This window comes from Plecotus auritus (assembly GCF_963455305.1).
Source record: "Plecotus auritus genome assembly, chromosome: 9".
Taxonomy (NCBI): domain Eukaryota; kingdom Metazoa; phylum Chordata; class Mammalia; order Chiroptera; family Vespertilionidae; genus Plecotus; species Plecotus auritus.
In genome coordinates, this window is record NC_137783.1 from 113,953,261 (window position 1) to 113,980,862 (window position 27,602).

Genomic DNA, 27,602 nt, shown 5'->3' on the forward strand with positions numbered 1-27,602 from the left:
AAAAGCGTTAACGGAGGCTCCGTAGTCATCCGCTCGCAGCTTGAATTCCTGAAAATTTTTCAAAAAACATTGCAGGGGAGTACAGACAGAACATGAAGCAGACTGACCCATTCTAATGATAGAGACAATTAGAATGGGTCAGTCTGCTTCATCCCGGGTGAGCCCCCAATGTTAGAGAGTGGGAATTTTTGAGCATGCTTACTACTACCATTCCAGAGAGGCCGTGGACTATGCCCCAGATAGAGTTGTCAGTGCTGACACCAGGCCAGGCCTTGAGATATGGTCTCATGGCCCCTTCCCAGCACATAAGCCTTCTTTCATAGAACACTGTCAGCTTTCTGAAGAACAGGATGACCCTGTAAATAGCATGGTCATCAATGGCATGATCCTGACGTTGCTTAGGAAAAACTGTTTTGTCTTGGGTTACTTGTTCTGCAAAAACAGGATGTGGTTAATGTGCTTAAAGGTGGTCCTGACAAAGGGTATGGGCTGCTCTCTGGACTCCTTGCATGGAGAAAGGCAGAGCAGTTGCCGGCTGGCCAGCTGGCCAGCCAGCCGGCTAATAAAGGTTCCCTAAGTTTAATTTGGTCTGGACTCCAGTGGTCGTTCACTCGCGTTCGCTTCACAACATTTGGAGGCCCAAGTGAGATAACCAGCCTTTGACTGGTCCTGTGACCAGAGCCCACCAGGGTCACCGGGCTCTCCAACCTAGGGGGAGATCTCTGAGAGACGTTCCTCAGCCCCGGGACTGGTAGAGGTCGGAGACCCTGTCTGCTAAATTTCCTGATTGACTCTGATCGGAGCTTCCTGGATCTGGTTTTTACCGGTAAGAAACTTATTTCTGGTTCTGTGCGCACCCATCTAGGATCTCTGGAAGGCTGGACGCAGCGCTGCTTCCTAGACCAGATCCCGGCGCACGACAGTGCCCGGCGATCCTCAGTTGGTTGTCATTGTCTTTTGTTATTCTGTGTTATTGTGGTCATTCACTCACACTCGCTCCACAACACTTAGGGGGCTATAAAGACTTGGACCAATCGATAATCTCTATATATAAAAGCCTAAGCAACCGGTCGACTGGTAGCTATGATGCGCACTGACCATCAAGGGACAGATGCTCAATGCAGAAACAGTTCCCTGGTGGTCAGTGCACTCCCACAGTGGGAGTGCCGCTCAGCTGACCAACGGGTGCCAAACTCCTGGCTCATGGCTGGAGAGCACAGCTGCAGTGGAGTGAGCCTCTCTGAAGGACACTCTCCATGCAAACCCCTCCCCCAACTGGACCCAAATGTGGCTGCAAGCACAGCAGGCCTGGATGAGCAGGAGCAGCACAGCACCCAGCCGGGCTTGGGCTCCTCCTGGGCTGCCTGCCGCTTTGCACACTACTACATTTCTCAGGGGATGTAGGACTGCCGGTTTCTGCTGATTCCCACAGGCCAGGCCGAGGGAACCCACCGGTGCATGGATCCATGTTAATTTGAAAATAACAGCTACAAAGAGGACCTAATGTCTTTGAACTTGTCTAGGAAGAGATTATAAAATCATTAATCAGGAAAATGAGGAAATCAGAAGCCCAAGAGAAGATTTGAGGGCAGGGGGAGTGGTGCTGGTGTCTTGGGAACTTACTCTGTGACATTAAGTTTTAGCTGGAGAGACACCAGTGAGGAAAACAGCTTGTCAGGCTACAAGGAAGCATCAGCCAACAGGAAACCAGAATGAACCATGCTCCTTCTCCCATCACTTAAAGTCCATCTCCAGAGCTAAGCACATTGCTGTGGTCCCCACCCCAGCATATTAAGTTCTGAGGCCCAGGGAATAATACATTCTCCTCAGGGCTCTGTGTTCCCTTTAGTCCCTATATCTCCTGTTAGAGAGAAGTTCTCTGACTTCAGATCTATGATTTTTAATTGTTTCTGGACTGAAAATAGCACAGGGCACAGGAAGTAATGTGGTTAGAGTGTGGTGGTGTAGATAAAAAACAGACATTGAGGTAAATATCTGAATATATCTAAGGAACAAAACAGAATGTGAGAAGAATTTTCAGTTAAAATTTGTCAAAGGAGTTTACATAAATGCTAACAATACCATTTTGATTTATTGGTTTTTAAATACATTTCTATTGATTTTCAGAGATAAAGGGAAAGGGATAGAGAGATAGATAGAAGCATCGATGAGAGAGAAACATCATTGATCCAATGTTTCCTGCATACTCCCTAATGGGGATTATGCCCATAACCCAGGCATGTACCCTGGCCTGGAATCAAACTGGTGACCTCTTAGTTCCTGGGTCGATGTTCAACCACTGAGCAACACTGGCCAGGCTTAATTTATGAACACAGCAATTATGTTGACAGCAACACCAACAATAGAATAAAACATGATTATCATCAGCATGTTCAATGTAATTAAAATTATATTCATAGCAGTATAACTGTGTATCTTTTTATTTAAATATCCTTCCCCATATACCAATATTTTATAACAAAATTGACACAATAAGAAATAACATGAAGAAGGTCCCTTTCTGCCTTCTTAAATCTAATTGTTTTTGGGTACAGGGCTGGATGAAGATGGATACTCAATTATAGTATTACATGATGATAAAGGAAAGAAATTCAACCTCTCAGAATGCTCTTTGTGCAAAATTTACATGCTTATCACTGCACTTGCAAAGCATCATGAATGTATTTGTTGTTAGAAATAAATTCATTCAAACCATGGAATGGAAACTGTCAGTATGGCTCACCAAATACACTTCTATAAATTCCAGCTCTTGCCTCATAGACATATGTGAATCAATAAGAATTTTAAGGCAAGCTTATCTTACTCAACTATAGGTTACAAACAATACCAAAATATCTGCACTTTCATTAGAATAACATCAATATTTCAGATGCCCTCCATGTCTCATGTGAGTTAAAGTGTGAAGATTGCCCAGCTCTGCAGTCTTGTTAGTCACGAGGACCCTTGTCTGGAGCTTCCACTAACTTGTAGCTGCTGCATCAGAAATATGTTCTCAGAAGAACAAGATACATAACAGGGCACAAACACATATAGAGGAAATAGAAATGTTTCAGTTCTGCTTTTAAAAACTTACACTTATTTTTAATGTAATGCCATTCTATTTTTATTATAGTACTATATCATGCATACATTGTACCTTTTAAAATTTATTACTAATTTTATTTTTTTTCAGTTCTGCTTTTGATTAATGGTGCAAAAAGTCCAAACATTTCCCAAAGGAGTGGGGCAAGTTTATGGAGGTGTGAGTGTTTCCCAGATAAATAATTCACTAGAAGAGCACCATATGTTAACCTTCATGTTCTTCCTGCCTCCTATGGCTGGTAAAATGTCACTGCCACAGCTGTACCACATTATATCTAGAAGGCTTTTGTTTCCAGGTTAGAAACAAAAACTAGTAGTTAACTGAAGGATCAGCTCAGATTCAATGGTGTTGTGGAAAATTTTTCTCAATAGGTTAAAATAATTTCTACATACCAGCTCTTTGTAGCTGCTATTTAGAAGAATCTTTCCTAAAATTCCAAGGACAGATGCTACCATTCAGCTCAGATGATCAGAGCTCTATCACTGGTTATCTTCCCATTCACACTCTGCATTATGAAGGGCAGGTACCCAGACTTCTGGATCATGATTTTATCCCTAGTAAATAGTTCAGGACATGAATATAGGATAAGCTTAACTAGTAGGTACAGAATTAAATTGAAATTACTAAGTATTTAGGAAGGCTGTAGAGAGTATCATTCTAGAATAATCTAAAAAAGGGATAAGAACATACTGAAGCATTTACTTCCCTCAGTGTCCTAACTGATGACCTCCCATTGTTACTGTTCTTGAGTTTCTGTTCTGCTTCCTTTGTTTCATTTCTACCCCTATGAACTTAACTTTCATTTCTCACTCCACTCCTGTGGGAGAACTCCTCTGTGGAGAGCTGGTCGCTGGTTTGGTGAGTGAATACTGACCAGACTTACAGCCAATCTCCTCCTATATATTTCCTGAAAGTAAGTGGGGCAGTTTCTGGGGACCAAGGACAGGAGGCTTTGGGGGAGCAGACTGAATGTGTTTGATGTCTTAAATTGTGATTCTGAAGCTGCTCTGCTTGTGGGTATCTCTGCTGAGGTGGCGGAAAAGAGGAACACTGAATCTGGGGGAAGAGTGATCTTTAAAGAAGGGAGGTTTAAATAGCAGTCTTATGTGTTTCTTGGAGGGACCATTATTTCTCCAGGCTGAGTTAACTCGTCTTCTTCCTATTCTGTACTTTTGACTTTCTAACTTTCCAAGGTGAGCCAGAATACTCCTTTTCCCAGACAGAAAATCCCTTCCTCCTATTCTTCAGGAAGCCTGTGAGATTAGCCCTGTTCTCCCTCTTCAAAAAGCCCAAGCTCCTGGTGAGGCCAGCAGGAGTGAGAGCCTTTATCAGGAAGCATGTGGGAGGGATGGGCTCTTAGGAGCTCTGCCAGGGATCAGACCCTCTTACTCTTTTGTTAAATGTTATTTATTTATTTTTACAGAACTTTATTCTTAAATGTACAATAAGCTTTCAGACAACACTTGTTCATTTTAGCAGTAGGTGGCAACACATGTTATCACAAGAAACCCATATGCTAAAACAGGAATGGAATTTAGGATCACCATTGCCCGAGGCACAAGGAATAACTCATTTCTGGCCAGACTTCTTACTTTCACAAGTCTCTTAGGGGCCCTTCCCCTTGGCCATTGCTTTTTGCTTATCTTTTGCTCCTTCTGGAATGCTTTATTTTCCTCATCCATCTTCTTGCCTGGCTTCCTGGGCTGCTTGAGGGCTTTTTCTTGCCACCTTTGATACTGGACATGACATCTACTGCCCCTTCCCTGAATGCTGATCCTTTACTCTTGTCTTGGTAACTTCTGGGAAGCTTTCACAACCTTTGTGATAAATGACTGGCCATTTGACCAGACTGATGAGAGAGGCTGGATGATCAGGTGGCTGTCCAATTCTGTAGCTCCTATGTGGTCACTTTTCTCTCTGAAGGTCCAGGAACAGGAAATTTGTCCTCCCCAGAGTGCCATGGCTCACTGTTACCTCAGTAAATTCCATGACTCTCAGTTGTCCTCTCTGGCTTTAGAATGTGTTCTGCATCATCTTACACATACCCTGCCCCCACTGTTATTATATTAACCCTTTACTCACTTTTCTCTTGCATGAAGCTAAGAAAAGGATTTGGTAATTTTTCAAAAAGATGACCATCTTACTCTCCCTTTGAGCAAGTTGTACCTTGATCTCTGTATTACTTAGATTTTGATGTACTTTTTTTTCCTCCTTCATCTCAGAGATCCTGGATCTGTGTTTTATACTGGGACAAGTTCCATATCTGGTGTGTACTAACTGAATTCTCAGGGGCTATTTCAGGTCCCTCAAAACAGGAGAAAATAAAATTTTAACTAAAATCACAACAACAAATGGATTCACCTGTGGTATAAAACGTATTAACTTCTATAGCATGCACCCAAATGATTTCTTTGAAAGAAATTGACCTGAGAGCTAGAACTCTTGGGGAAGTTCATTAATGTGGTGCAGATTAAAACCTTGATGGAAGGAGGTGGTGTAGAAGAAAGAACTCTGAATATAGAGGAATGGGAAGAGTTGCAATAAATCTGAGTTCCCCAGGTGTCTGGATGCCAAGAACAGGTTCACCTTTCATTGGCAGTTACTGACTCAGGGTACAGGAGAGGTTTCAAGGATGTTGGCTAAACCTCTCATAGGACTTTCTCAACATTGTGGAGACACTTTTATGTTTCTTATCTGCACTGCAAAGATAGAGAAAGCCTCTGTAAGGACAATTTGGATATAGTGAGATAAGAAAACTCAGAACCTTACCTTACTGTGTAAAAACTCCTGCATTGTACCATCTCCAAGAGGGAGAATACATTTCATCGCTGTCTGTCAATGTGCCTGTCTGTCTTAATTTCTTCAGTGATAGAATACAAAAACGAAACAAAGGAAAAATAAGTATAAAACGTACTACAAACTTGGTAGCTTAAGTGAAATTTATTCTCACAGTTATGGAGGCTAGAAATAAAACATCAATGATGTTGGCAGGGTTGGTTCCTCTCAGGACTGTGAGGGAAGGATCTGTTCCATGCCTCTGAGAGTTCGTTGGCATTCCTTGTTATTCAGTGGAATCACCTTGATCTCTGCTTACATCTTCACATGGCAGTTTTCATGTTTGCTTGTTTATCTCTGTACAAATTTCCCCTTTTTATAAGGACACATTCATGTTGGATTTAGCCCACCCTATTGATTTTATTTTAATGTGATCACCTGCAAAGACTCTATTTCCAAACAAAGTTACACTCAAACATTCTGGGGGTTAGATTTCAATATGTGTTCGGACACAATTCAACTCATAATGGCACTTTATGTGCTTGGAACAGAATAGACTTTATCTCTCCAATGTATGGCCACCCTTAATATTGAGTCTTTTCTCTCCTGATAGCAGATGCTGCCTCATTGAAATTTATGTTTCAAAGGCCTCTGTCTTGTGTGTGATTCTGAGTATAGAAACATATCTCCTCCTACCTAAACACACGTACCTTTAGGTGACTGTTGACACATTACCTTATGTTCAGTCCAAAATAAAGACCCATTATCTACAGACTCTAAACTTCCCAGGACTCCCCAGATGGTCTTGCTCTCTCTCTGTTTCTACACCCCAATAGCATTGGGTATCAATCTAGTTCCTTCAACCTCTACCTCTATTTGTTTTTTTCTTTTTTCTTTAATCTGTGCAGTAGTGGAGAGAACACTGAATGGCTTTATTGAGAATGGAATGTTTCCCTACAATTCTACTTATTTGAAAAGACTTACATTAACCACTATAAGTTATTTATGTATCTGAAGAAATGATTGCATTTTATTTTTAATTTATTTTTCTTTATTTATTGTTTTATTTTAATTATCAATCAGAGTTGACACTCAATATTATTTTGTATTAGTTTCAGATGTACAGCCTAGTGGTTACAGGGGTGGGCAAACTTTTTGACTCGAGGGTCACAATGGGTTCTTAAACTGGACAGGGGGGCCGGAACAAAAGCATGGATGGAGTGTTTGTGTGAACTAATATAAATTCAAAGTAAAGGAGCGGAGGGGAGAGCAAGAGAACCGGATAGAACAGCCGGATCCAGCCTGCGGACCGTAGTTTGCCCAAGGCTGGGTTAGACTATCATATAAATTACAAGTGTTCCCCTACACTATTTCAAGTACCCACGTGGCACATGAAATATAGTTATACATATAAATATATTTACACAACAATACATAGTTATTACAATATTGACTTTATTCCCTATGCTGTACTTTTATATTCTCGTGACTATTTTCTGACTGCTAATTAGTACTTCTTAATCCAAGAAGGGAATACTCTTATTTGTCAAAAGTATTTATATAAGAAATAAATAGGTCAAGGTGATTTTTAATTATAACTGGTTATAAAATTATTAGTGATAAAATGACTTCTCTATGGTTGTCTTTGAGGTTTCTATAGGTATCACTGTGGAATGAGTTTGAGGGCATGGAAAGTCTCTGTGTGGGACAATTTCTAAACACTTCCCAGGTATTGAAGAACTGCTAATGAATGGGAAAAGGATAAAAAGCTGATTTAAAAGAAAGTCTAATCATTTACAGAGAGATGGAGAGTGAGGAGCTAGTATTTTATATATCCATCAAACAACTCAGGCAGGGCCATGGTGACATGGCAGTTCCAGTAGAGACATGGTGGTACAAGGATGATAGCCATGCAATAGGAATCTAGGCCCTGCAAGGGATTAGCAGCTGAGCTGTAGCAGGAGAATGGGGCAGGTGTACCTATGAGCACTGACAGGTTACATGGAGATGCAATATTGCACTGTCAAGATAGGAGGTAGAGCACCAATGTCGCCCCCATCCCCACATCTCTGCCTCAAGTGACTCCAACTGGATTGCACTCCTCCTGCAGGAATGGATTTCCTTTACACATAGTGTAGGGTCTTCTCAAACTTCTGCTTTTACACTGGGTGTCTGGAACAAGACATTTAAATGCTATGCAAAAGCCCTTTAAGAGAGAAACCTTTCTGGTGAACTTTCTTTATTATTCGCTCCAGCAAATCTTCTTCTCCAGATAGATATCTGTTTTGAGGTGCCAGATGTGAACGCCACATCCATTTGTGGCTAGGGTTCAAGGTCTGGAGAAGGGGCTGCCCACAAACAGATACACTAGACAAGAAATGTAAATTTAGAAGGCATGGGGAGCTCCATGAAACCCCGGACCCATTAGTTTTATTTACTAGACTACACATTTGCCCTTTAGCAAAGCAAACAGGCATATCAAAGGTAAAGTTTGGTAAACAATAAGAGGATTATCAGGATAGGGGATTGCCTTCAGCCATTTGGCCACAAGCAGGGCAATATTATGCTGATTTTCAGCCCTTGCTGAATATCAAAGTCCATTAGCCTTCCAGTGGACTTCTTGCATAATTATGCTAACTACTTGTATGTCTTACCCTCTAGCACTCAGGGAAGACTTGGCATTTATGATATCACTCCAGCACAAACATCACTCATGTTCCCATATCTGTCCCTCTGCCTGTTTTGGAGCCCTGGTCACTGCTCAGGTAGCGGTGGGTCAAACTCCATGTGAGAGATTTCAAGCTCCTCTGCACTTGCGTCTTCTGTGTTTGTGGCCAGTTACTTTGACCTTAGCTCCTTGTAGCCTCACCATAAAAATAAATTCTGCAGCCCCAAGGCAGAATGCATGCTCTGCTCCTCCCTCCTCTACTGGCTCCTGGTGGGTCTCAGGATTGGATCTTGAATCTTGGAGGAGATGCAAAATAATTGGAGGTTCCTACCCCAAATTTGGATCATACTGTAGTCATAAAACAGGTAAATATTAAATGATATCTACCCTGATACAATGCCTATCTCTGACCCTGCTATTCATCAGAGCCTGATCTGGACCACAGTCTCTGCAGCCAGGGACTAACTGCATATGGCCTCTGGGCTGTTTTCAGTATCTGGACCACTAGCTGGAATACACTTCTGTTCTCCTTCAGTATCATTCCTTATCAGGATCCCTTCATGTATGATGACCATGGCACTGGTAGGCACTATTAGCAAGTCTAAATTCATCTCCATGCAGCCTTTATAATTTTTCCCTTCAGAGAACAGAGCAAAGGGAAAATGTATTATCTCATACTGCAGATTTTTATTTATCATCCAACTCTGTCAACCATCAAGATGTGAATATCTACGGAGATATTTTCTTTCTTTATTGCTTTATAGCCCCATTTACTTGAAGTTCCTGAGAGAACTCCTGATCCTAGACTGTAGCCACAGGGCCATACCGAGTCCAGGTGGGAGAATGAGCATCACTGTGTTACCACTCCGTGATACCCTCTGGTAACTTAAGAAACATTCAAACCTGTGAAGAATTTTTGTGTGTTTATTTAAGCCAAACTGCCCACAGTTGCTGGGAGCAGAATCTCAATGGATTGAGATAATGCTCCAGAGAATGGCAGTTTTGCACCTTGCATTATACATTAGAATCAAAAGAGAAGATATAAGTGTGTTACATGAAATCTATTGGTGATAGATTAGGGAGGCTGAGGCAGAAAAAAAGCAAAGAGGTGAGGGTATGGAACCTCTGGGATTGGATAAAAAGTAAAATGATAGACATATTCTTCTTTTACTTAGGTGGGTGTAGGATAGTTAACAGTCAACAATTAGCTCAATAACAATGAGGGTATTTATGGTCTCCATACAGTGGTGCATGTGCTTTGAGGGGTCCAGAAAAAAAAGGAAAATTACCTGGACATTCCAACGATATGTTATTGTAGATGCAAAAGGACAATGGACAGGCTCAGTTAAAGTAAAGATTGACTTTGTCAGGGAAAATAGAAGTCTGCAACATGACTACCCACCAAAACTGCTCTTTTAGTTAAAAAACTGTTAATTTCAGACCATCCTCTGTGGTTACTTTAGGTCTCTGAATTTGAAAGGCTACCACTCAGACCTTCCTTTAGCTAGTCAGGTGTGGTCCTTTTTGTCCACACCTCTTTGACTGACCACCAGCATCATCTCCAATTTGGATGGTCATTACCATCTTGTGACCCATGAGAGATAAGCTGTCAGGGTCACTTAGCTGAGCTGAGGAGACAGGACAGGAGACAGGTATGCTGACATTGGCTGCCTTAGCAGAGCTATTAGTGGTGGTCTTCACAGTGCTATGGAAGGTACTTTATTTCTGTTATCTCAGCCTTTTAAGAAGCCAGACTTAGCAGATGTGTGTGAAACCACTAAAGTTTATATAAGTCTAGAGCTACAGAGTGCAAATTATCTTGTGAAAGCCCATAGGCATAGCATCCACGGGCCATAAAGATACAAGGTTGGTTATAAAATTCACAATCCCCTTATGAAAAATGAAATCTAAGCATATTAACTGGCATTTGAGGTCTGTATGAAATCCTCCTAAACCCAAATGCACTTTCCACATCAGGCTAATTTTGCTATCAACAATCTGGCCTTGCAAGGCAGTTGAACTTCCACTTTATTGTATCCTTATGAGTTTTCCAGAAAACAAAACCAAAAAACCAACTTATTAGAAGAGCCAATATTACCTTAATATCAAGAAAGAGCCTAAGTCTGATGTTAACCCTTTGTTTTCCGTTATCTAATCGAACTTCCAATCCTTTCGAACTACCTCATCCTATGTCTCATTAATCACCTGCTCTCCATGTCCTTCATCTTCTTATCCTGAAAACTATCACCATCTCTCCTCTGGACAACTGTGTGGTCATCGTACTCATCTTCCAATTTCACACTGGATCCATCGAATATTCCACAGCCCAAAACTTTTTCTCTTAGAAAAGTGTCCCTAAATGTTACATAATTCTTGAAGTGCCATTATGTCATGGTCACTGCAGGTTCATGTGATGCTAGCAGTTTTCTCACACTAGCTACACTGGCATTTTCAATCTTAGACAAGGTGGTGCATCTTCAATGAACAGGTCATTTCCTTTACCTAATAATTTTTTTTCTCTCCCATATGCCTTATTTCCTTCATCTTCTTCAGCTTTCAGTTAAACCTTTAGGTATGCAAGTTTGAATTGCTGGACAACCTTTTATTTGCCTCCATTGTTTTATTTCCCATCAACATGCACATATCTCTAGTAGTGTTTATCACTTAGTATTTGTCACAGTTTTTGAATATATATAGCTGATGATTTAATTTACTGTTACTTTCCAGGTGAATGTCAGGGTCACAGTGGTTTAAACTCTCTGTTTAGACTCATATTTGTATATATGGGTATTAGTTAGTTATTAGTCTGTAATTCATAGTGATGAAAAATTAGTTGAATGATCTTGCTTAATATGTTGAGATTTCTTTTGCAAGACTGATATTTACTTTATCTGCGTTTTTATTTATTCAGATATGTGACTTGTGTGATCCTCTGAGTATATTTATGCTATTTCCCTCCCCACCATCAGCATACATTAGGCTCCTATCAATGTCCTTTGCCTATTTCCAGGCAAACATGAAATTTTACTATTTATCAAACAACACTCCCCAGAATTTCCTAAGTTACCTGTATTATCTTTGATTAACTCAGTAAGGTAGAAACAGACCTCTAAGGTACATTAGATTTATCACAACTGTGTGTACTGAAAATGATCTTTGTAAGTCACTCTATAAATTTATGTACCCATTTGATAAAGGGTTTGCTCTAGCCATTTACACAAACACTTGTCAAGTATTATGTCATAATACTAAAAACAATCATTTCAAATATACAGCAAATGATGGCAATGGTTACATTGTAAATAAGCAAGTGAAAGCAGGTCTTTCTGATAAAGGAACATGGAAGGAGATTGTTAACTGAAGGATGAGAGTGAGTCCTACTGAGACTATGGGCAGCATTGCTTAATGAGAGAAAAGCAGGTATAAAAGCCCAGAGGATGTGTTTGGCATAGAAAGAAGCAAGAGAGATTTTGGGTCACACAAACATCTTGGTAGTAAAAGTATCAGGTCATCCTTTTATTCAATAAAAGTAAAGGACAATAACAACCACTGCCTAGGTAAAAATGAAATTTGTCATGTCAGATTAACTAAAAGTATTTACAATTATTATGTGACTTGGCTGGTGTTTCTTGGTGGTTAGAACATTGGCCTGCACACTGAAAGGTCAAGGACACATACCTGGGCTGCAGATTCCATCCCTGTTCTGATCAGGACACGTATGGAAGCAACTGATTGATGTGTCTCTATCACAATCATCTCTCTCTCTCTCTCTCTCTCTCTCTCTCTCTCTCTCTCTCTCTCTCTCATTATCTCTCTCTCCCCCACCCATTCCCCCTCCTGCCCTTCCACTCTTTCTAAAACTCAATGTAAAAAATACCCTAGAGACAAAAAATTATTAATTAATAAATTAATAATCTTGTTATAAAAAGTTATTTTTACCAGGTCACCATGCTCTTTTCCTTCTCTCTCTATCTTTTCTGTTTTGTCCTATTATATAATTGTTCTTGCCACATCCTTGATTTCTATACAATTAGCAACATTTATTCCTACCATTCTTACTCTGCCCCCTTTTAACACTTCTAATCAGGCAGAGATCAATGAGCAAGAGGAGCCTCAGATCAAGAGAGAAAGAAGCAGGGGACCAGCTGCGATGGCTTCAGGAATTCTGGTGAACAAAAAGGAGGAGGTTACCTGCCCCATCTGCCTGGAGCTCCTAACAGAACCCATGAGCCTGGACTGTGGGCACACATTTTGCAAAGGCTGCATCACTGCAAACAACAGAGAGTCCATGATAGGCCAAGGAGAGAACAGCTGCCCAGTGTGCAGGATCAGTTACCAGCCTGAGACCCTCCCTCCCAATCGACATGTGGCCAACATAGTGGAGGGGTTTAGGGAGGTGAAGTTCAGCCCACAGGAGGAGCAGAAGAGAGATCTTTGTGTGCGCCATGGAGAGAAACTCCTGCTCTTCTGCAAGGAAGATGAGAAGATCATTTGCTGGCTTTGTGAGAGGTCTCAAGAGCACCGTGGTCACTGCACATTCCTCATGGAGGAGATTGCCCAGGAGTACAAGGTAATAGACTAGGACGGAGGAAAGATAGGGCAGAAAATAGTACTTTCTAAAAAAGTTGACGGGAAACCTCAACTTTTGTATTTGACTTGCCACCATAACCCTGAGACCTGTGTTCACTTTTTTTTTCCTATGTTCATCTGCCAAGGCCTGAAGGACATTTCTATACATTCTACACAATTACAAATGATGAGCAAACTCTAAACCAGAAGTAGATATTTTCATACCTTGTGCCAATAAGCAGACAAGCAAAGCTTGTTACCCTTTGGACACGATGGATAACTGGACAACTGGGTGGATTGAGACCTAAGTTCTTTCCTTACTATAGGGTCAAGTTTTTTACTTTAGGCCCTAAAGTTTAGGGCAAAGAGAATCAGTCTTCTGACATGGTAATGGTGATTTCTATCATCTGAGTCTTAAAGAACACATAACCACATCAAGTTTCCTTCAAACCACAGAGTTTTTGTTATTCCATAGTTTGACACTGATGTAATTCCTCTCTCATAGGAGAAGTTTCAGGCAGCATTGGACAGGCTGAGGGTGGAGCAGCAGGAAGCTGAGAAATTGGAAGATGACCTTAAAGAAAAGAGAACTTCCAGGAAGGTAGGAGGAGACTCTTCCTGAGATAGTTAAGAATCTGGGCAGGACCTCAAGTGTTAGTCCTAAGGAGGTCCCTTCCTTCTTGTTTCCTGACAGTGGATATATCTGGAGTTATAGATTAGCCATTCTTTATCCTTTCCCTTATAGGGGTAGGACTGAAAATAAACATGTCACAAAATAATGCAGATATTTGTAGGTTAGTTATTCCCATAGACAGACTCTCTGGTAAGGATTGCAGTAATTTTATATTCATTTATCATTATTTTGAGCTTTTAACTCTTCTGGGGAAGATAATTGCCAATGGCTTGTGGCTCTGTTCCAGGTGCTCAACATAGGCTGCGGGTGGGGTTGAGGTGAGGAGTACTACATGGAGGCATCACTGTCCTGGGCAGCTCTGTGAGAGCTGAGCCACACCCAGGTGTCCTATTTTGGTTCAGGGTTGACCTCAATAATGTAGACATGAGAGCAATATTTTGGAATGTGATGAAGATGAAATAATAGGAAAAATCAGTTTCCCATAGAGTTGCTCCTCTATTTCCATCTCTTTCCTCTGAGAACATCCAAATCAAATACTTTCTTTTCTGGCTCTCAGTCTGCCTGATAACCCGAGTCCCTGTCTTTCTTTCTCATTCCTGAAGGATCAAATAGAAGATGAGTTGAAAAGTGTCCAGGATTGTTTTAAACAACTGAGAGGTATCCTGGCCAGTGAGGAGCAAAAGGAGCTGCAAAGGCTGGAGAAAGAGGCGGCAGAAAACCTCGATGACCTGGCTCAGGCTGAGAGTGAGCTGGCCCAGCAGAGGAAGTTGTTGAGAGATCTCATCTCAGATCTGGAGCATCGGTTGCAGGCATCAACAGTAGAGATGCTGCAGGTAAGACTTAGAAATAAGCCCCAGCATCTGAACTTAAGGAAAATTAAGACTAAGTTTCTTTCTTGGCTGTGTGGCTGTGTTTCTTGTGATGTTTAAAATATTTTTTTCACTTGTATTTTACAGTGAGTTTCCATTGGTCTTGCAGTGACCCTTCCCTGCCTCTGTTTCAGAGGTTATTGAATTTGTTGAATACATGAATAACAAGGAAAAATCTTGTTCTTATTAATGTATCAATTAAAGTACAAAATTGACAGTGAAGAGAAGATTCATTGTATTCTGTAGGCCCCTGTATCTGTGAGCCAGCCTAGAACTTTATTCAGCTATCTCTTCATGATCCAAGAGCTGTTTTTTTTTTAATCCTCCTCATCTGAAGGATTTTTAGAAAGAGTGGAAGAGAGAGGGAAAAGACAAAGAGAAATATTGATGTGATAGAAACACATGCATTTGTTGCCTCCAGCATGAGCCCCAACCAGAGCCTGGGCTGAGGAGGAGCCTGCAACAGAGGTGATCAGAATCAAACCTGGACCCTTTGGTCCGCAGGCGGGTGCTCTATGCTCTGAGCCAAACTGGCTAGGGCTATTTATTTTTTATTAATTATTCAATAGATTCACCAGTGAAACCATCTCACTCTGGACCTTTATGTTCTTTGAAAAGGTTTAAAATATTTTTTTTACTTGTATTAGTTTTCTCAGGTTTTTTATATTTCTTGAGTCATTTCTTGATAATGTACATCTTTGTAGAAATCTGTCCATGCTAAGTTGTCAAATTTGTAAATATGAAAGTAGACATTATAATATCTTAGAATGCTTTTCATTTCTACAGTACTGGCAGTAGTGGCCTCTCTTTTATTCCTGATTTTAGTGATTATTTTTGGTCATGATAGTTATTTTTGGTCAAGTTCATTGATGTTTCTTAAGAATAAATTTTAACATAATAAAAGCCATATATGAAAAATCCACAGCCAATATCATACTCAATAGGAAAAAAACTAAAACCATTTCCCCTAAGAACAGGAACAAGACAAGGATGCCCACTATCACCACTCCTGTTCAACATAGTACTGGAAGTATTAGCCATTGCAATTAGATAAGAAGAAGAAATAAAAGGCATCCAAATTGGAAAAGAAGAAGTAAAACTGTTCTTATACACAGATGACATGATATTGTACATAAAAAACCCTAAAGACTCCACCAAAAAGCTATTAGCCTTAATAAATGAATTCGGCAATGTAGCAGGATACAAAATTAATGCCAAGAAATCTTTGGCATTTCTATACACCAATAGTGAACTTACAGAAAGAGAGACTAAAAAAGCAATCCCATTTACCATCGCACCAAAAGAATTAAGAAACCTAGGGATAAACTTAACTAAGGAGGTAAAAGACCTATACGTGGAAAACTACAGGACACTGAAAAAAAGAGATAGAGGAAGACATAAACAGATGGAAGAACAAACATACCATGTTCATGGATTGGTAGAATCAGCATCATTAAAATGTCCATACTACCCAAAGCAATCTATAGATTCAATGTACTCCCCATTAAAATACCAACGGCATATTTCACAGACCTAGAAAGAACTCTCCAAAAATTCATCTGGAATAAAAAAAGACCCCGAATAGCCACAGCAATCCTGAGAAAGAACAAAGTAGGTGGGATCTCAATACCAGATTTCAAGCTGTATTACAAAGCCACTGTTCTCAAAACAGCCTGATACTGGCACAAGAACAGGCATATAGACCAATGGAATAGAATAGAGAACCCAGATATCGACCCAAACCACTATGCACAATTAATATTTGACAAAGGAGGCACGAACACACAATGGAGTCAAGACAGTCTCTTCAATAAATGGTGTTGGGAAAATTGGACAGATACATGCAAAAACATAAAACTTGACCACCAACTTACACCATACACAAAAATAAACTCAAAATGGATAAAGGACTTAAACATAAGACAAGAAACCATATAAATACTAGAGGAATCCACAGGCAGAGAAATCTCAGATATATGCCAAAGCAATTTCTTCACCGATACTGCTCCTAGGGCAATGGAAACTAAAGAGAAAATAAACAAATGGGACTACATCAAAATAAAAAGCTTTTGCACAGCAAAAGAAGCCATCAACAAAACAAGAAAACCCACTGTATGGGAGAACATATTTGCAAATGTTATCACTGATAAAGGTTTAATCTCCAACATATACAGGGAACTCATACAACTTAATAAAAGGAAGATAAATGATCCAATAAAAAAATGGGCAACAGACCTAAATAGAATCTTTTCAAAAGAAGACAGAAGGAGGGCCAAGAGACACATGAAAACATGCTCAAAGTCACTTATTATCCGAGAGATGCAAATCAAAACGACAATGCGATACCATCTCACACCTGTCAGAATGGCTATCATCAACAAATCAACAAACGACAAGTGTTGGCGAGGATGCGGAGAAAAAGGAACCCTCGTGCACTGCTGGTGGGAATGCAGACTGGTGCAGCCACTGTGGAGAACAGTATGGAGTTTCCTCAAAAAACTGAAAATGGAACTCCCATTTGACCCAGTAATCCCACTCCTGGGAATATATCCTCAGAAACTAGAAACACCAATCAGAAAGGATATATGCACCCCTATGTTCATAGCAGCACAATTTACCATAGCTAAGATTTGGAAACAGCCTAAGTGCCCGTCAGCAGATGACTGGATCAGAAAACTATGGTACATCTACACAATGGAATACTATGCTGCCATAAAAAAGAAGGAATTACTACCATTTGTAGGCACCTGGATGGAATTAGAGAACATTATGCTAAGTGAAATAAGCCAGTCAATGAAAGAAAAACACCACATGATCTCACTCATTTGGGGATAATGAAAAACATTATAAACTGATGAACAAAAAGATAGATACAGAGGCAGTAAAGCATCAAACAGACTGTCAAATTACAGCAGTAAGGTTAGGGAGAGGTGGGGGAAATAAGAGATCAACTGAAGGACTTATATGCATGTATATAAGAGTAACCAACGGATGCAAAACATTGGGGGGTGAGGCATGTATGGGAGTGGGGTGTGGGGGGGGCAATGGTAAGATATGTACACATATAATACCTTAAAAAAAAAAAATGGGCAACGGACCTAAATAGATACTTTTCAAAAGAAGACCGAAGGAAGGCCAAGAGACATATGAAAACATGCTCAAAGTCACTAATTATCCGAGAGATGCAAATTAAAACGACAATGCTGTACCATCTCACACCTGTCCGAATGGCTATCATCAACAAATCAACAAACTACAAGTGCTGGCGAGGATGTGGAGAAAAAGGAACCCTCGTGCACTGCTGGTGGGAATGCAGACTGATGCAGCCACTGTGGAGAACAGTATGGAGTTTCCTCAAGAAACTAAATATAGAACTCCCATTTGACCCAGTAATCCCACTTCTAGGATTATATCCCAAGAAACTAGAAACACCAATCAGAGAGAGTATATGTACTCCTATGTTCATAGCAGCACAATTCACCATAGCTAAGATTTGGAAACAGCCTAAATGCCCAACAGCAGATGAGTGGATTAGAAAACTAAGGTACATCTACACAATGGAATACTATGCTGCTATAAAAAAGAAGGAATTCTTACCATTTGCAGCAGCATGGATGGACCTGGAGAGCATTATGTTAAGTGAAATAAGCCAGGCAATGAAAAAAAAATACCACATGATCTCCCTCATTTATGGAAAATAAAGAACATTATAACCTGATGAACAAAAAGATAGATACAGAGGCAGTAAAGCACCAAACAGACTGTCAAATTATAGCCAGAAGGCTGGGGAGTGTTGGAGGGGTTGGGGAGGAGATCAACCAAAGGACTTATATGCATATAAGCACAACCAATGGAAACAAGACACTGGGGGGTGGGATGAGGGCATGCAACAGGGAGTACGGGAGGCTGGGGGAAAGTCAATGGAGGAAAAAAAAGGAGATATATGTACTACTATGTGTAATACTTTAAAGAATAAAAAACAAATAAATAAATTAATTAAATAAAATAAATTTCAGTTTTGAAAAAGAAAGAATAAATTTTAGTGAGATTTATTTATTTATTTGTTTTTAACCTTTCTGTATCACAGCTTTCACTTATTTAATTTCCTTTGTGTGTGTATAGTAAATGCACATTTATATATGAGTGTGTGTGTTTGTATATGCGCTTTGTGTTTAATTTGTTGTTCTTTTTCTAGTTTCTTAAATAATTTTTTGTTTTATTTTGTTAATCCTCACCCAAGAATATTTTTTCCCATTAATTTTTAGAGAGAATGAAAGGAGGGAGGAGTCAGAAGGAGAGAGAGAGAGAAAAAAAAAACCATCATATGAGGGAGGTACATTCATTGGTTGCATCTCGCATACACTCCAAAGGAGGCCAGGGATCAAACCTCTAACACAGGTACATGCCCTTGACCTGAAATTGAACGTAGGAGTCTTTGATGCTTGGGCTGACACTCTCACCACTGAGCTACACCAGCCAAGGCTTAAAGTAATAATATTAACCACTGATTTGACATTCTTTTCTGTTATAGTTTTTAATGTTATAAATGCATTGTTTTAGCTATGTTACATATTTTTGGAATATTTACTTTTATTTATTGATTTCAGAGAGGAAAGGAGAGAGAGAAAGAGATAGATACATCAATGATGAGAGGCAATCATTGTTTGGTTGTCTCCTGCACACCCCCTACTGGAAATGGATCCAGAAACCCAGGTGTGTGCCCTGACTGGGAATTGAACTGTGACCTCCTGGTTCATAGGTCAGTGGTCATCCACTGAACCACACCCGGTTGGGCCTTGTTTTTTTTATTCAATTTAACTTTTTTTCAAATTTTCTTTGTTATTTTTATCTTAACCCTTGAAATATTTGAAATGGTGCTGTTTAACATACAAACACTTGGTGGTTTTTTACTTTTCCTTCTGCTGTGTATCTTAAATTTAATTGATTTCTAATCAGAAAGCGTATATTTTATTATTTCAACCTTTCACATGTATTGACACTTGCTTTATTGACTAAAATATGATATGTTCATATTTTTATGTGAATTTGAAAAGAATGTGAATTGTGTATTGATTGGGTGAAAGGGTCTTTAGTTGTCAGTTAAGTGGAGCTGGTTGACAATATTGGTCATGTCTTCTACATCATGATGATTTTTTATTTACAATTTAGTTTTTTGTTTTCTCAATGTCTTCATTCTCTTTAACCTTTCTAATAATATTGGTTTGGTGGTGATTATCTCTTTGAGCTTTTTCTTATCTGGGAAGCTCTTTATATCTCCTTCAATCTATATATCATATATAATAAAAGCCTAATATGCTAAATGTCCGGTCATCTGTTCAACCAATCCAAGCATAATATGCTAATGCTATGCTAAGGCTGCTCAACCACTCGCTATGACGTGCACTGACCACCAGGGGGCAGACGCTTCGACCAGTAGGTTAGCTTGCTTCTGGGGTCCGGCCGATCAGGACTGAGCAATATGGGTTGGACATGCCCAGGAGCTCTCCCGCGGTTCCTCCCCAGCTGGCCAACCTCCCGTGTCCCTCCCCAGCCTCTATTGTGCATTGGTGGGTTCCCTCGGCCTGGCCTGCACCCTCTAGCAATCCGGGATCCCTAGGGGGATGTGGGAGAGCCAGTTTTGGTCCGATCCTGCTCAACCCAGGAGCTGCCCCCTGGTGGTCAGTGCACTCCCACAGCGGAGCAACGCTCAGCCAGAAGTCGGGCTCACAGCTGCGGACCGCAGTGGTGGTGGCAAGAGCCTCTCCTGCCTCCGCGGCAGCGCTAAGAATGCCCGACTGCAAGAGGGCACAGGCTGGGCTGAGAGACCCCCCCCCCCCCCCCCCAGTGCATGAATTTTGTGCACTGGGACTCTAGTAGTATGTAAAAGCCTAAGCAACCAAATGACCAAACGACTGAATGACGGGTCACTATGATGTGCACTCTCAACACAGGAGCTGCCACCTGGTGGTCAGTGCACTCCCACAGCAGGAGAGCTGCTCAGCTGACCAACAGGTGCCAGACACAGGGCTCACGGCTGGCGAGTGCCACTGCAGTGGCATGAGCCTCTCTTGATAGGGACTGACTGGGCACAGCCCATTGCAGGCGCAGCAGGGTCTGGATGAGCGGGAATGGCAGGCAGGAGTGGCAGGCGGTATTGGACTGCTGGTTTCAGCCTGCCTTACAGGCCACGCTGAGGGACCCCACTGGTGCACCAGGCCTTTAGTTCTAAATAATAGCCTTTCTGGGTAGAGTAATCTAGGTTGTAGGTCTTTGCTTTCCATCACTTTGAATATTTCAGGCCACTCCCTTCTGGCCTGCAAAGTTTGAGTTGGAATGGTGGGAATAGAGATGGTCCTCTATTATAGGTAACTAACTGCTTTTCTCTTGCCACTTTTAAGTTTTTTTACCTCTTATAGGTAACTAACTGCTTTTCTCTTGCTACTTTTAAGTTTTTTGTTGTTTGTTTGTGTGGGTTTTTTTTTTTTTTTTTGTATCCTTCATTTCTCACTGATCTTTTTCTATGCTTTCTATCTCCTTTTTATGTTTCCTCTCTCTTTGTTGAAGTTCTCAGTCAGATAATCTATTCTGTCTCTAAGTTCATTGAGCATCCTTATAGCCAGCGTTTAGAATTCTGCATTCGGTAGATTGCTTGCCTCCATTTTGTTTAGCTATTTTTCTGAAATTTTGTCCTGATCTTTCATCTAGGGACATGTTTCTTTGTCTCCTCATTTGGCTGCCTTCCTATGTTTATTTCTATGTGTTTGGTATATCTGCCACATCTCCCAACCTTGGCAGAGTGGCCTAATGTAGCAGGCTTCCCTTGGGGCCCAGTGGTGCAGTTTCTGTGTTCATCTGAACCAGGTTCGCTAGGGGTGTCTAATGTTTGGGTTGTGGGTGCTTTCTTGTTGTAGTTGAGCCTTGATTGTCCTTGGCACATCTTTGTGTGGTATTGCCCCTCAGGCTGATGTACGGTATCATTTCATAATCTTCACATGTGGGTGTGGTACCAGCCAGTTTTATCTTTGCCCCTCCTACCAGCCTTGTGGTGATTTTTTAAAAAATATGTGTTTATTGACTTTAGAAAGAGGAAGTAAGGGGGAGAAACCTGTGATGAGAAACAAGGTCAGATGACTGAAAATATTTAACAATATGGAATAAGCTTTTTAGACCCTGAAATACAGAAAATACTGTAGTGTTTAGAATAGTGACCAGGTGGATATTGGTAACATGGACAAAAGTGTATAAAGAGGAGGAAATTTGTTTGTTGAAAATCAAGTTACATAGTAAACATCCTAAGTTACTGGTTCCTGTGGCTTCTTTACTAGGCATTATATTAACCTGCATTTAAGAGACAAAACTGAGTAAAAATAAAGACTTGGAAATAAATAATAGATATATGTGTATTGGATTTAAGGGTGTGGATAAGGTCAATTATAGATAGTGGGTGAAAAAAGAAGAGACATTTGAGAAACACCTACATTGATATATTTGTTTCCTAGTACACTCAGCAAAAGCCATGTGAATTTTTGAGGAATACTATAACTACTCATCTTTGTTTCTACAAATTATGGCAAAATGCCTGACAAGTAATATTACAACACTTTACATATGTATTTAATAAATGAGCAAACCATGAATTATTCAAATCATCCCATGAGGAGTCTTATGAACATGAGAAAATATCAGGGGCCTCATATTTTTCTCATAAATATGTCTCATCTCCAGGTACTGGAAGCTCAAGCTGTGCTGCCAATTGGTAAAAGTTATTTCTATATTTTAGGAAAACACAATTATTGAATATTCTGAAATGATTGACTTGGGTCTTTTCTTTACTATTTTGCTCTCACGTTAGGACCATCTCTATTCCCACCATATCAGGGGGGTGGGGTGGGGAAATGTGTTGAAGCTGTTAGTGAAAAGAGCTTATTACTTCACGACTTATAGTTTCTCTTTTCTCCCTAGGATGTGAAAGGCACTATGAAAAGGTATGTATGGAAGACCAAAGATTGTCTTTTTGTGCTGTAAAAAGAGGTTTAAAGCCATTAAAATTATCTAATGATTAATAAGAATAAAATATTGCTCAGGGAAGAAACATTTGGATGTAATTTTATCTTAAATTTCTGTTCACATATGGTTTGTGTATTCTATACATATTGACAATGAAACAGATTTTATGTAGGCAATTTACTTGAGGGAGTTGCAAAGTTTGGGTTAGTAGCAGTAAACATAAGATGTTGCAGTATCAAACCCATCTGATTTCATAAATTCTATGCACTCAGTATGCCTGTGTCTAACTCAGATTTCCACATGTAATAGGTGACGTATTGATCATGGAATGTCATATCTTATTTACTTTCAAAGCACCCAGAATTTGAAACAACTCCTTTATATTTAAATTTCTGCTCTTGGAATAGAAGATATGGTTCTCTTTATTTTCCAAAAGCCGACTTGAATATCAAGGAATATTTTGACCCTGGGAAAATCAATTGATCCATCTTGGTCATGTACTTTTGAAGTCTGAATGGAAGAGCAGCATCTTTGTGTCTAAATTTGAACACCTACTTGGCTGCTTAATCTATTCCAAACACATGAAATTCAGACCACTGGTAGTAGCATCATAATAAAAGGCTAATATGCAAATGGTTGTCACACCACGACACTGTAATGCCGTGACACCGTAACAACCAATCAGCAGGGAACTTAGGCTGCGTGGCGCCAGGCTGGGTTGGGGGACCTGAGGCCATGCTCCCCACCCCGCGGGGCTAGACGGGGGACCTGAGGCCGCATCCTTTGCCCTACAGGGCTTTATAGGGGACCTCAGTCTACGACTTCACCCTGGCACTGGTCCTGGGGACCTGAGGCTGTGTCTTCCGCCTGGAGGGGCTTGATGGGGGACCTGAGGCTATGCCCCCTGCCCCAGCGGGGCTTGACGGTGTTGGAGCCGGCCGGGTCTGGGTCTGGGACATTTCGAGGTGTGTGCAGGTGGGCGGGGACTTGACTCTGGGTCCTGCGGCATGCCCCAGACTCTGACAGGAGGGAGATTTTCATATACATTTTACTAATTTTCTTTCATCTCTGACACTTCTATTATAGAGGAAGGGCATAGCAATATTAAAATATTTCCTCTAATTAATTTCCTTTTAATGTGCACGAATTTCATGCATCAGGCCACTAGTAGCATTTATAATATTTTCCTTTCCAAATGTTATATTTTTTCCCAGAGAACCCAAAATCTCAGATGTAGTTCTGGAGGCCTCCCTACTGGGCAGTGAAATTTATTTATTTATTTTTATTTATTTATTTTTTTCTAAGTACGAGGCTGTTTTATTATGGTCTTCATTTTATCATTATAAACCGACTGCGCCAACCCTAGCCAAGCTCCGCGAACTGCGCTTGGCTTGAAGTAATTTTTGGAGATTTTTATTTAGTGATTTTTTTCGATGGAGTCCTATCGGCGATATACTGTCGGACAGGTTATCCCATCTCTCCCGCTAGATTGATGGGCTAAGGCATCACTCCTGGGCAGTGGAATTTAAAGGTCTTGGTTCTTCCCAGACAGTATTTCCACATTTGATATATCTCAAACATAAGGAACCACATTCTGCAGCCTCACATTCTTGTCATATTTCTGGGAATCTACATCCATGGCACGACTTTTCCTTATACCAACTTATTTCAAGGTACCAAATTTTGCATTTCAAAGAAATTCACTATGGTATAGAATTTTATATGATTTTTAGGAGTTAGAAAGGAAAAGGATAGTTATCATTGTGAAAGGAATAAACTACTTCTGAGAGGTCAGTGCCTTTCCAAGGACAGACAGCAGTCAACTGGGAAAGTGGATTGAGCCCATTTCTTCTGGTGCCAAGGTCAGAAGTCTACTCTCTCCTTTCTCAGGGCTCCATGAATGGGGGCTCAAGTACTCATTGGGGTGAGTAGATAAAAATCAGTGGTTTTGGAGAGACAAAAATTCAGAGGTGTGTGGATCTATTTTGTCATCCCCAGAAGTAAGACCTTCACTCTGAAGAAGCCAAAAACTTTCTCCACAAAGCAAAGGAGAGTGTTCCAAGCTCCTGACCTGAGAGGAATGCTGCAAGTGTTTAATGGTGAGGAATGCTAGAGCAATGGGTGGCTGTGAGATTTATGTTATGGTTGGGGTTAAAGTTCAGGTTTTAGGTGTAGATAGAGAAAACAAAGGAAGACGAATATTATATGCTAGTTATAAGAGCATATCCAAAGTGGAGTGGTTAACTTTCTTATTCACGCCTATTCTCCCATGTACCATCTTACATAGACCCCAGTCTTTCCCTGATATGAAGAGAAAACAGATGTTGATGCAGAATAATTTGCCTATATTTGATGTTATGGGTTTTTCTAATTTCAGAACTGACAGATGTGCGATGCTACTGGGGTAAGGAGAAATCACAATATCAAAAAGTCACCTTGTCCTCATCTTCTTTTAGAAATTTGCATTTTCTAGTAGGTCTCTATTATAAAGACCTATGTTTTCCCTCCCAACACCCACATAAGTATTATATTTCTGCAGTGAGTACTGTTCCTCAAGAACCAAATCAAATCCTTCCCATTTCCCACTCATTTTATTCTCAATATCTGTCATACAATGTCACAAATAAAGTATGTCAGATTCCTCACCCAACCCTGTAATTTTTCTACAGTAGACGTGACCCTGGATACTCCCATGAATAAATCAATTATTGTCATTTCTGCGGATCGAAGACAAGTGAGACCTGCCCTGATTTTTTGTATTTTCCAAAGCAATAATGAGGATTTTGGTGTCCTGGGATCACCTTTTATCACATCAGGGAAGCATTACTGGGAGGTAGATGTGTCACAGAAAAGTTACTGGATTTTGGGAGTATATGGAGGAAAATACCCTGACTCCAATATGACGGATTTTATAAGACAAGTTAAAAATAGTCAGCTTGTTTGCTCTATATTTCAACCTAAATATGGCTACTGGGTTATAGGGCTACAGAACCATTCTGAATATAAGGCTTTTGTGGATTCTGCCTCCTCTGACCCCACGACCTTAAGCCTGTTCCTGAGTGTTCCTCCCCGGCGTGTTGGGGTTTTCCTAGACTATGATGCTGGCACTGTCTCATTTTTTAACATCACTAACCATGGGTTTCTCATCTATAAATTCTATTCATGTTCCTTTTCTCAGAAAATGTTTCCGTATTTCAATCCTATGAAATGCACTGCCCCCATGACACTGTGTCCTCCAGGCTCTTAAACCTCTTACACCCTCACCTGCTTCTCTGGAGTGCCTCTTGCCTGAGGTACATCTAATGATTTGAGCTGACGTTCTCACCATCTTTTCCAGGCTCTTTTTTGTTTTTTCAATTTGAACACCCTTCATTCATCAATACGGTGTATAATTTGCCTCATGTCATATTTTTCCCAAAATCTTATTTGCATTTATAGACAATCCTAATTCTTGAGTTTTATCATCTCAAGGAAAATGACTAATGCCTCATAAAAAAAGACATATATGGAGGTAACAACTATACCAAGTTCTATAATCTCATGTCCTCTGCCCCTGACTGAGAAGATGAAGGAAAGCTTTTCAACAAGTTTTATTGAAGACCTTGTATAGAAGTCATTCACTACAGAATGAATCCTCAGAGGTCTGTCTGTTTACCCATGATGTTTGTTATTCATCAAGGAGTGAAGAAGAAATATGGATTTTTTAATTGATTTCTTAGAGAGAGAGGAAGGGAGAGGTAGAGAGAGATAGAAACAGTGATAAGAGGGAAAACATCAAGGGCTGCTTCCTGCATGTCACCTACTGGGGATTGAGCCTGCATCCAGGAAATGTGCCCTGACTGGGAATTGTACCAACTACCTCTTGGTGCATGGGTCAATGTTCAACCACTGAGCAACATCAGCCAGGCAATAAGAAAATATTATAAATAATATGTACTAAGAGTGTAAGTTCTATGTCCTCATTTCTGAGTTCACATCCAATTTCTCCAAATATGCGCAGTGAATTTTGAATAAAATACCTGAATGCCGATTTGTTTTCTTTAAATAATCCTGATAATAAAACCATACCATAGTTAGAATCACTGTGAGAAGAAAAATGGCATTAATTATATAACATGTAAGTGACTCAACTGAATAAATATTTCTCCACTAATTACTGAGAAATCTAAACAGTGTCAGTGTCTCATGAAACGTGTTTTGCTTTCAGAGGCACTAGGGAAGTTTTTACCGAAGTCTCATGTTTCAGATTCCACATATCTCTGTGCTGCTGTCTAGACTACTCCAGCTCTGCCAGTGTTAGACAAGCCTGTGTGTATGAGTGTGTGTGTGACTGACAATTTTATTAAAAGTCTGCACATTAGCCTTGATCAAGTAATCTGAATTATACACACTCAGTTTCACATTTGTAAAATTATATGAAATTTACCTGATGTATTATTGTGAAAATTAAACCACAGAATATTTTCAATAACTTCTGTCATGGCTAGCACATAATTAGTCATCAAGTATGCTGTTGATTCATTTTTGTTTGCTTCTCACTGTGACTGAAATAAACAATTTTAAGAATACATATTAGTTTTCTTTGAACTTTACTATTCTTGCTTTGATTTAAGAAATAAAAATAACTTGATGAAAGAATTGTGAAATCTAATGAACAAAATAATCTGATGAACAAAATGGAACCAGAAAGAAGGAACAGACTGGCAGGTACCTGAGGGGAGGTGGGTGGGAATGGCTAGATAAAGAAGGTAAGGGTGTTAGCTAAAGAATATATATGCATACCCCATGGACATGGACAATATACTTGTGAAGGCCAAGGAACAGGGGTGTGGGGGAAGGTGAATATGGGGAAAAGAAGGATACTTGCACTAATGTCAACATTAAAAAAATTTTAATAGAAAGTTATTATTCACAGAAATGATGTAAGTATAAGAAGTACAATTGTGGGATTTCTGAACAGTGTTTTGTTGCCCAGTT

The 27,602-nt window shown here is 40.1% G+C and overlaps 1 protein-coding gene across 6 annotated transcripts; it reads left to right on the forward strand.

Annotated features, from left to right (window-relative positions):
* The first annotated feature begins 487 nt into the window (after nucleotides 1–487).
* Nucleotides 488–27,251, forward strand: LOC308233317 (tripartite motif-containing protein 5-like). 6 transcript variants are annotated; one of them, XM_080640236.1, is made up of 8 exons: nucleotides 488–826; nucleotides 12,634–13,116; nucleotides 13,621–13,716; nucleotides 14,352–14,582; nucleotides 22,581–22,603; nucleotides 24,624–24,724; nucleotides 25,003–25,029; nucleotides 25,295–27,251. In XM_080640236.1, the coding sequence occupies exons 2-8, from the start codon at nucleotides 12,697–12,699 to the stop codon at nucleotides 25,870–25,872; spliced, it is 1,476 nt and encodes a 491-aa protein (XP_080496362.1). In that variant the 5' UTR covers nucleotides 488–826; nucleotides 12,634–12,696; the 3' UTR covers nucleotides 25,873–27,251. The 6 variants fall into 6 exon arrangements, with proteins under 6 accessions (XP_080496362.1, XP_080496365.1, XP_080496361.1 ...); XM_080640235.1 differs by lacking the exon at nucleotides 488–826 and adding an exon at nucleotides 3,902–4,016; XM_080640238.1 differs by lacking the exon at nucleotides 488–826 and adding an exon at nucleotides 3,912–4,016 and having other exon boundaries at nucleotides 25,298–27,251.
* The last annotated feature ends 351 nt before the right edge of the window (nucleotides 27,252–27,602 follow it).

Excerpts from the sequence above, each read along its gene's own strand:
- LOC308233317 (XM_080640236.1), top strand. The coding sequence starts at position 12,697 with ATGGCTTCAGGAATTCTGGTGAACAAAAAGGAGGAGGTTACCTGCCCC. Across the intron at positions 24,725-25,002 it reads AATGCTGCAAGTGTTTAATG|AACTGACAGATGTGCGATGC; the intron begins GTGAGGAATGCT and ends TTCTAATTTCAG. Across the intron at positions 25,030-25,294 it reads AGATGTGCGATGCTACTGGG|TAGACGTGACCCTGGATACT; the intron begins GTAAGGAGAAAT and ends ATTTTTCTACAG.